This window comes from Pyrenophora tritici-repentis, assembly GCF_003171515.1.
Source record: "Pyrenophora tritici-repentis strain M4 chromosome Unknown M4_contig_00029, whole genome shotgun sequence".
Lineage (NCBI taxonomy): Eukaryota > Fungi > Ascomycota > Dothideomycetes > Pleosporales > Pleosporaceae > Pyrenophora > Pyrenophora tritici-repentis.
Window position 1 is genome coordinate 23,341 of NW_027093992.1, and position 9,405 is coordinate 32,745.

General features: G+C 51.0%; 5 protein-coding genes across 5 annotated transcripts; all 5 read right to left on the minus strand.

The window, feature by feature from the left end:
• Positions 1–73: 73 nt before the first annotated feature.
• On the minus strand, positions 74–2,751 carry PtrM4_153220 (Dimer-Tnp-hAT multi-domain protein; the record flags this gene model as incomplete). Its single annotated transcript, XM_066110257.1, has 2 exons — positions 74–1,532; positions 1,595–2,751. The coding sequence occupies 2 exons, from the start codon at positions 2,749–2,751 to the stop codon at positions 74–76; spliced, it is 2,616 nt and encodes an 871-aa protein (XP_065958722.1).
• A 1,473-nt stretch (positions 2,752–4,224) lies between these two features.
• On the minus strand, positions 4,225–5,278 carry PtrM4_153230 (uncharacterized protein; the record flags this gene model as incomplete). Its single annotated transcript, XM_066110258.1, has 2 exons — positions 4,225–4,944; positions 5,006–5,278. 2 exons carry the CDS (start codon positions 5,276–5,278, stop codon positions 4,225–4,227), a joined length of 993 nt encoding a protein of 330 aa, XP_065958723.1.
• A 106-nt stretch (positions 5,279–5,384) lies between these two features.
• On the minus strand, positions 5,385–6,544 carry PtrM4_153240 (uncharacterized protein; the record flags this gene model as incomplete). Its single annotated transcript, XM_066110259.1, has 2 exons — positions 5,385–6,093; positions 6,201–6,544. The coding sequence occupies 2 exons, from the start codon at positions 6,542–6,544 to the stop codon at positions 5,385–5,387; spliced, it is 1,053 nt and encodes a 350-aa protein (XP_065958724.1).
• Positions 6,545–6,568: 24 nt separating this feature from the next.
• Positions 6,569–7,712, minus strand: PtrM4_153250 (uncharacterized protein; the record flags this gene model as incomplete). The annotated part of the gene is made up of 3 exons (XM_066110260.1): positions 6,569–6,916; positions 6,955–7,504; positions 7,588–7,712. 3 exons carry the CDS (start codon positions 7,710–7,712, stop codon positions 6,569–6,571), a joined length of 1,023 nt encoding a protein of 340 aa, XP_065958725.1.
• A 293-nt stretch (positions 7,713–8,005) lies between these two features.
• PtrM4_153260 (uncharacterized protein) lies at positions 8,006–8,392 on the minus strand (the record flags this gene model as incomplete). The annotated part of the gene is made up of 1 exon (XM_066110261.1): positions 8,006–8,392. One exon carries the CDS (start codon positions 8,390–8,392, stop codon positions 8,006–8,008), a length of 387 nt encoding a protein of 128 aa, XP_065958726.1.
• Between the last annotated feature and the right edge of the window lie 1,013 nt (positions 8,393–9,405).

A 9,405-nucleotide genomic window follows, 5' to 3' on the forward strand; every position in this document is an offset into this window, starting at 1 on the left:
GAGACTGAAGAGCCAATTTTTGGTTGGTTGATTGATTGAATATTGATAGACTTAAGGTTCTGAAGGGACGTTTCTATGACAATTCTGCAGGCGGCTCTTCCCACGTTCCTATCGCAAACTCTTCCGTGAGCTCCTCATCAGTATGCTTTGCTGCTGTTGTCGTGCTTGGTGTTGTAAAACCTGCACGAGTCCACCGTTGCAAGCACACCAAAGCAGCCAGTAACTGCGCGCCAATTTTCCGCCTTTGTGGCTCAATTATATCGCCAGTTCCCGCAAAAACGCGCTCACAATCAGAGCTGGAGGCGGGTATAGTCAACACGTCGATCGCCAATCGTGAAAGATGTGGATACTTCGGCTTCAACGATAACCAGTACTGTACAGCTGTTGGACCCTCCTTGTGTTGATCAGACGTCCACATAGGCTCTTTTAACCAGCTATCGTACTCATCCTCCACCTCCAATGTATGCTCGCCGTCCTCATCTAGTATAGCGTCGATAGCGTCGTCAAAGCTGCTCATGGTAGGTTTTGGCGCAGGGGTTGGTGTTGTGGCAGCAGCGGCAGGCTTGTAGGCAGCCCAAACCCGCAGAAACTTCGCGTGCGCGGTGCTCAATTGTGTAGGTTTGTCGCGCCAGAAGCGCTTAGAGTATGTTTTATATCGTGGATGTAGTGCCGTAGCTGCGTAGTAAATGGGACTTTGGAGGATCTTAGTAAAGTAATTGCTCGCTTTTCGCCTCGCGGCTCGCAGGTTGATCGGGATGTGATCTTCGGGCGCCTCAGATGGCTCGTGGTTGACCGATTCGTATGGCCGAAGGCGTGCATCCAGCTCAGTTATCACACTCTCAAATACTGGGATGACCTCGTAGAGTGCGCCAAAACGGCCACACTTGCCGCGGCCTTGGAGGCGATCTGTAGCAAACTTGAGCGGCTGCAGTATCGCCATGTACTCAGTAATCACCGCCCAGTCAGCCGCCGTAAGGCCGTCTGACCTCATCCACCGCGGCACATCAGGCAGCTTGTTTCCTCTAATAGCTGCCTGTTCGTCAGCCTGTTCAGTCTCGCGAATGTGGTACGTGGCGTATGCGTTGATAGCTTGTTGGAGCTGAACTCCGCGCTTAAAGCAGTCGTAATAGCTGTTCCAACGTGTAACACACGGCTTAATTGGCTCGCGAGTGCCGCCGCTGGCGCCTGTGGGCATGCTGTTAACTGCCTCGCGTTGGCAATCTTCAAAAATACTCCACTGCTTCGGCGTGTTGATGTAGTTGATAATATCAAGATACACGCCAAGCGGTCCTTCTTTCCGCCACTCCTTCATGTAAAAATCCTCCATCTTTGTGTTCTCCAGGGCGTTGTTATACGCGTCAGCATCCCTCCCGAACATAATCGTTTGGCCAACAAGGTTAAGTATGTGGCAAGCGCAGCGGAGGCGGCGATCGGAGGCAGAAAAGTGGTACATCGAGGCGAGTTTGTTAACAGCGGTGTCGTTATTGTAAGCGTTATCGAGCACAAAGTAGCCGAGTTTGCTGCGATTAATGCTGAAGGATTGCAGGATTTTGGTTACAGCGTCAGCTATCGCCTCACCAGTGTGGGCACCCACCAGCTGCGGCAGCGCGATGGTAGGTCAACTATCGCGCCCTTACTGTTGGCGTAGTGAGCAACTACAGAAAAGAAGCCACGTTTGCCGCCTTTTGTCGTCCACCCATCGAAGCTTATATGTACCTTGCTCTCGGCTTCAGCCAACGCGCGCACCACCTGAGGCCGTAGCCAACTGTACAACCTCATCACGAACGCTGACACGCTGTTATGAGACCTCCATAACGCCGCCTCTGCCTCAGGATTAGCAAGCCTGATCATCTTGCGAAAAGCCGGCGTCTCAAACTCGCGGAGTGGTCTGTTGTTGTCGACCAGCCAGAGCGCAGCTGCCTGCCGAAATTCTTGTACGTCGAAGTTTCCTATAGTCTTGTACGCCTCTAGACTAAATTTGACACCGCTTAGAGCTGCCTGACGAAGTGATTGTTGTCCATGTTTGCGGAGAGGTTTGCTTAGGATTGGACCATCTTTGCTGAGCCGATGACCAGGTTTATCAAGCTGGAGGTGCCCGTTGGCGGCAGTGGTTGACTTCGTTACTCGGTGTACACCATTAGGTAGCTTATGAATATGACAGTACTTGCACACAAAGTACAACTCATCTGGGTGGTGAGTACCCTCCTTCCAGACACGCCAGCCGTGTTGAAAAATCCAGCTTGCCTTGCCTCGTGGAGTGCTCAGCGGCGCGACAAACCCCTTTAATCGCGACCAATCGACGCCCTCAAAGTCGCGAAAATCGACGCTCACAGCGCTATCCTCCTCCACCGAAGCCTCAGTGGCAGCGCTAGAGAAAGCTAAAGGCTGTACAATAGAGTCCTCTGGCTTATCAAACATTAACTGCGACTCCCAGGCTGGCTCATCAGTGAGCCGAGAGGCTTGTGAGGCAGCCAAAATAGGCAGTGGTGATGCCCGCCGAGGGCGCTCCTCGGGTTGTTGTACAGGCTTACATGGCGGTTCAATAGCCCGTGTGGGCGGCTCGATAACTTGTGTAGGCGGCTCTGTAGGCGGATCCGGCGTACTTTCTGGCAGCTCTATCGGCTGGGTTGGCTGGCTGCCGTCACCCAACAGCGCTTTGAGCGTAGGTTTGCGCGTACGTTGTGCTCGCTTGAAGGGAGTATCAGCTTCTTCGGCAGCCTCGGGCTTGCGTTTTGCTGGTATAGAGGGCATGGATAAGGCTAAAAGTAAGCCGGAGCCGCGAGAAAGTAAGGTGTTGTTAAATGTTATAAGCCTGATGTCAGTAGCACTAGGAATAGAACATGTGTGAATCGTGTTGTGTATTGTGCTACAGGAATTGAGATCTATGTCTCTGCCAGCTAGCGTTGTGGGCGCTAAGCCTCGTACGTACTAGCCTGGAGTGAGTGAGAGATGGGATGGAACCTAGGTCATATAACTTACACGCGAGTAGGCTTAGTAAGCAAGATCCAACACTAAGAATTCGTCGTTGAGCAGCTATCCAGAGGCCTCACCTACAGACTCCGCAACAATCAATCGATTGACATGATTGATTCCTATATAGGTTAAAGAATTACTTCATTAGGCAGCCTTTAACCTAGATAGGAATCAATCATGCCGATCCGATTGATTGTTGCGGAGTCTGCTCACCTAGGTATCCCCCTCCCTCGCTTACTATCAAACAACACCAATCCTATCAACATTTGTTCTCAAGATTGGTTGATTGATTGACAGAAATACAGTGGCTAACTGTTGGTTAGTTGGTTGGCTCCGAATCAAACAAATCAAACAACAATATTGATGAGATATTGATTACTGACAACCTTGTAGCCGTCAAGCTTTGTCGCGCTGTAGTAGGTGTAGAGACTGGCCATATGCGCGTACATGCAAGAAATACTTTAGATACTCCTTAATCTCCTATATTGTTGAGAATACAGTCCGTAAGTGACTTGGTGGTATCAGCGGAGAGTAGTCACATGATTGGTGACGTGCAGGTGGGTCCTAGCGGGAGCTTGGACGCAGCTGCACGCAACACGGATCTACGAACGTGTGAATAGCTCCTTAGTCAATACAATACGAATCTGTACCACCACTACCGTTGTGCCTTAGAGAGCGCTCTATTAGGTAGTCATACTACTACTAATAGTGTCAGCTTCTCAATATATATCAATATATATCAAGATAGTTAAATAGTGGTAGAGCTATACACTTGTAGAGGTGCGCAAAGTTGGTAAGGTGGCCGCTCGCTTGCCTGATGTTACAAGTAACAAGAAGGATTCTCTCCTTGACAAGTGACGAGATGGCTGAAGGCCTATGGACGTCGTCAGAAGGTAATAATCATCGCGGGGCTAAGTCACGTGATGTACCATCCCGCCAAGAGCAACCATCCGGGGGATGGCAGGACTGGAAGCAATCAGGATATAAGGATGGATGGTGTCAGATTTTTATGGATGGGATCAAGTGTGTATTCTCTGTGTCTGTCTACGGCTCTGTCTGTGGGAGGTGGCCTCGCCTCGGGCTTGGCAGTGCTAAGTCCCGGCGCTAGCCCTGGTTTGGGGGTCTCATGTCCTTCCCCAACCACCATCGGCTCGATCATGGAGCAAAACCTCGCCTCAATCTGACACACCCCTCAGCTCGGCGCTCCTCGGCAGCCTGAGCTGGAGTGGTCTTTGCGACATTCATACCGGACTATATAACAAGACTTTCCATCTTCTCTAGAATTTCCTCTGGATCTGCTTCCTCTACGTCTCGTTCCTTCACTTCAACCAGTCCGACCTGCGTCAAGAACTGGGGCCAGTTGTTGGCAGGCAGGGTCTTCGTGAAACCATCGGCGAGCATTTCGCCAGACGGTACATACACGACTCTGATAGACTTTCGCTTTGCCTCTTGCCTCAGCCAGTGATTGTGGATGTCCACGTGACGGAGTTTCGTCGTCAGCTGAGAGATCTCCTCGTTGATCAGCCGGATCGTCTGCGTATTATCGCACTGTATCGTAATTGTCTTCTCCGTCAACTCTACCCGAAGCTCCTCTAGCAGCATCCGCACAAACATGGACTCCTTAGCCACTTGCGATAGCGCGAGGAGTTCTGCTTCGGTCGTAGATGTCGTGATGGTATCTTGTTTGTTCGCCCTCCATGCGATCAGTCCTCCAAATAGCTTGATAACGTACCCTTGGGAGCTCTTGCGATCCGCGGTGTTGTCCGCAAAGGATGCATCGCTAGCTACTACCAATTGGTCGTCTCCTCCGAATGATAAGGATAGAAGCTTGGTTGACTCCAGGTACAACAGCACTCGGTCAGCGGCTTCTTGATGTAGTGGACCAGGGTTTGTGAGGAACCGGGCGAGTCGTGATACTGGGAATGCGACATCGGGTCGGGTGTTGACGGCGGCGAAGAGTAACGATCCAATCTTGCGTTGATACAAGTTAATCTCCAGGAGTCGCCAAACCCTCACGTGCAACTAGTTCGACTCTAGCCATTGGTGTGTTGTGTCGTTGGTCCTTGTTCGTTGCCAGCCGTGCAATCTTCTCAACATAAGCTTTCTGTGACAGCCAGATCTTTCGCTTCTCTCGGTCCCGTATAACTTCTACTCCTAAAAACCACTGCAAATCCTTTCCTCCGGTCAGGTTGTATCGCTGTTTCAGTTCCTCTTCCACTTTCTGAGCTACTTCCGCGTGCCGTTTCGAAGAGGCAAGGATAATGTCATCAACATAAAAGAAGATGAACACTCCGTCTCGGATCATGCAGCAAGGTTCGTGGGAACTGGCGAGAACCCGATTTCTAGGAGGAAGGCAGTGAAGTGTCTTTGCCAGAGCAATGGCGAGATCCGTAGGCCGTACAGCGCTTTGTTTAGTTGCAGTATTGTTCCCTGCTTCCTGTATCCTGGGGCATCCGCATGTACACTGTTCGATCAATATCTGCGTTGACGAAGGCGTTCGATACGTCGTATTGCTTCAGCTCTAGGTCAAACCGGGCCGCAATCGACACTAGCATCCGAAACGATCTTCCGGCTAGTGTAGCAGCGTAGGTTTCTTGTGCGGTGACATTTCGTTGCTGGTCTCCACGCACTACCAATCGCGCCTTACACTTCTGGAATCGATGGTGCTTGTCAAATTTGTAGGTGTATACCCACATTGAGTCCAGTACCTGCTGGTCGGTCTTCCGAGCCGTCTTCGCCGGGACCTCTGACCAGGATCTGGTTTCCTTGTGGCTATGGAGATGTGTAATCTCAGCCTCTTTGAAAAAATGGAACAACTCGTGATCCTCTCGCAGGCCGTTCGCTTGGGGAGGCGGTGGCAGCTGGCTGCGATGAGGCTTCTTGCCGTTTCGCATTATACGCTCAAGCTTTGCCTTGTCCAGTCGCTCTCCTGCCAAGTTTTGAACGTTTCCTGCCTTGGTGCCTGCCATAAAGGCGGCTGCCCATGGCTCCTTCAACATCCTGTGTTCCGGATGGAGGATACCACTCGCGAGACCTTGTTTGCCGTAGCCAGTGTCAAGACCTTGTTTCCCGTAGGCAGTCTCTTCGGATTGTAGGCCGTAGCCTCCGGTATCATCGTCCCTGAAGGGTGTTCCACATTAGTTAGCATTTGAGCAAGCAGTGCTGCCGGTGGGGGCGTATGTGGTGGCGTCGGATAAGGTACTACCTTCCTTCCCGCCTCATCATACTCGAGCCGCCCATTTTCCGGCGCTCTAGCAATGGTCTCATCTTCGTAGAAAGTTCCAAGTTCTTCCCGTGTGGGATTTGGTCTAGGAGGCAGTTCAATAGTTCGAATCCATGCTGCTATCTCCTCTGTGGTGCTATGTATAAGATTGTCCATAACCTCTTTATGCTCTCCACTGTATACGACTTCCTCGTCGAATACAACGTCGCGAGTGCTAATGACCTTGCCTATAGATGGTACCCATATTCGGAATATGTTCGTCGAACGGTAACCAACTAAGTACCCTATCCAGGCTTTCGGGTCAAATCTCTGTAGACGTCCTTTTCCTCGCTTCGTGTCATCCGTCATCGCAAATGCCTTACAGCCGTACGCTCATAAATGCGACAGGTTGGGCTTGCGTGGTGATGTAACAACTCCATTCTGGAAAGCGATTGCCGTGAAGAACATCTCGTATGGAGATCTCCAGCGGTTCTGATATTTCGGCGTCCTGTTGTGTAGGTAGACGGCGGTCCGGGCGATTTCCGGCCATTGGTCCCACGGCAGATGTGCATCGAGTCGCATTGCTCGACCCTTTTCTTTTACCACACCCCCTGAGCGTTCGGCTCCTCCGTTTTGCGCTTGCGTATCGGGGGCGGAAGGCTCGAGTACTATACCTCTTGTTCTGCACCATCTGGCGACCTCTGGCTTCACGGAAAATATCTCGTTGTCCGTCTCAATAACCTTTACCGTTATACCAAATTGATTCATCATGAAGTGACGAACATCTTAAGGCTCTTAAGGATGACTCTTGCCGTTCGGTTGTCACTAAGATAGAAATCCCATATGTATCCCGTAACGCGGCAGTTAATAAGCATCTGACTCTTCTCCTTGGTCGTACTTTCTGCTTCGTAGTCGTGAAAGTCGATCGCAACTCGCTCTCCCGGACCTTCCAAAATAGTCCGGGGCGTCCGTCGTATCATTCGCTTCGACTTTGATATCCCACAGGCATCGCATTTCACTGTGGGGACCCCGACGATCTTCACCCCCTCAGATTGGTTCACTAGGTGTTCTAGGGCGTCGGATCCAGGGTGGCCAAGTCTCTTGTGCCAGACTATAGCCTCAGCTCGTTTTCGTACGGCTGTCCTGCGCGTTGGCTGCTGCGTTGAAAACGCTGCTCGCGCCTCAGCGTCATTGAGTTCCAGTATCCATTGTCCGTACTTCTCGTGTAGTACTGCCAGTTCGCTATCGTCGGACCGTCGGAGGATTGTTGGGTCGGATTTGGTGTCCCACCAAAGACCTTGCCGGCGGAGTATCCGGAAGGAGACAAGACTGCAGTGTAGGTCAGGGCAGTAGGCGACGTTCTCGAGGTAGAGGAGACGGTGACCGTCTGCGCTATCCACTCTCAGAGTAACTGAACGTATGCCTTAATCCACACCCTTGTATTGCCTGCCCAGAGGAAGTCTCCTGTCATAGGCGGTCGAATATCCGTGAATCGTCCGAGGTCGTTGCCGACGTGTATAGTGGTTCCGGAGTCCATTATGTAAGAACGTTGAAGTGGGTACTTAGATTCCTTTGCCATAAATGATGAGGCAAATATCATAAGGTTAATCTGGCCTATGTTCCGGCCTTCTGGTCACTCGACAGTATCCTCTACCGGAGTGCTCTGTGACTTCTTAATCTGGGGTGTCCCTAATTTAGCTCTCTTGGCTCCCCTTATCTCTTGTTCGAGATCAGTGTCGCTATCAATTCGGTGCTGAGCCATCGTCTTCAGTGTTTCACGTGGCTTCCACCAAACAGGTGCGTTGTGCGGAAACGCGTACCAACAATTCTTTAGTTCGTGCTGTTGGTCGCATACCTTGCATTGTTTCCTATCCTTGCCCGGTCCGGGAGTCCTTCGGCTTTTGCCGCGACCTCGCTTTCCTGGGCCTTCTCGGCGGCGTTATCTGCGTCTTCGCCGTTCAGTTGAGGTCTACTTGCTACAAAGGCGGCCTTCGGGACCTTGTGTTTGATCGGATGCAACAGTGAGGCGTACTCTCGGAACTGTTTAATCATCATCCGTACAGTGACACGTGGGTCTTTATTTCCACCGGCCATGAACGCGGTAGTCCATTCTGGTGATGGTTTGAGAACTGCTTTGACAAAGTCCTCCTTGATAAACTCTTCGTCTTGGCATTCAGGTATGCCAAGGGCCTTGCCTTCCGTGATTGCATGGTCCATCTCAGTTAGCCAGGTCTCCCACTGTGCTAACAACCTCATCGGTTTTTGGGCCGCGAGGTAACGTTCTCTCGCACGTTTGAGTTCCTCCTTCGTGTCAATCCCAACATTTGCGGCTAAGTTTTCGATCCACTGCCGATGGGAAAGACCTGCCTTGCAGCAGTTGTAGAAGAGTGTTGTGACACAGTCTTCCTTATGTGCTCGTGAGCTTTCCGAGTCCGGTCCGCTCTTGTTGATATCTCTGGTTAAGTATTTTAAACTCTTCTAGTTGTATTCGGTAATAATCGATATCTTCTTTATAGGACGTCTTCGCGTTCGTCGCGAGGTCCGAGGGTCGTACCGGTACGTAGGCTGGCGCTTCGGCGCTATCGTCGCCGATCGCTTTGGCGATATTGGGTAACGTGCAGATTCGTCGCTGCAGTTGATGGCTGATAGCTTCCGATAAGTGGAGCTAGTGGTGGTTGTGGTTCTATTAGAGGGATCCCGCGTTGCTTTGGATCTACCTTTTCCCACACTTGGTATGCGGCGCATTCCGCTTGTAGTTGTTGGTACTATTTAGCCCAATTGGTATAATCCGTTAGGATCACTGTTGGATCTCTGTTTGATGGTACAGACATCTTGTCGATGAGTTTTGATGACTCTTCGGTTCGGCGCTTACGTGTTGTAGCGTGGGGATCGTCGTAATGACGGTATTTGTAGTATAAAGTAACTTTGATTGACTCTTCTGTACTCGGTACAGGCAGTGAGACTCTTAATTGTCAGATTTTTATGGATGGGATCAAGTGTATTGTCTGTCTCTGTCTACGGCTCTGTCTGTGGGAGGTGGCCTCGCCTCGGGCTTGGCAGTGCTAAGTCCCGGCGCTAGCCCTGGTTTGGGGTCTCATGTCCTTCCCCAACCACCATCGGCTCGATCATGGAGCAAAACCTCGCCTCAATCTGACAGATGGATTCCATTATTACTCTCGTTGTGGTCAACTCAAATTGTACTTTCTTACTAGTTACTTTACTTAACAAGA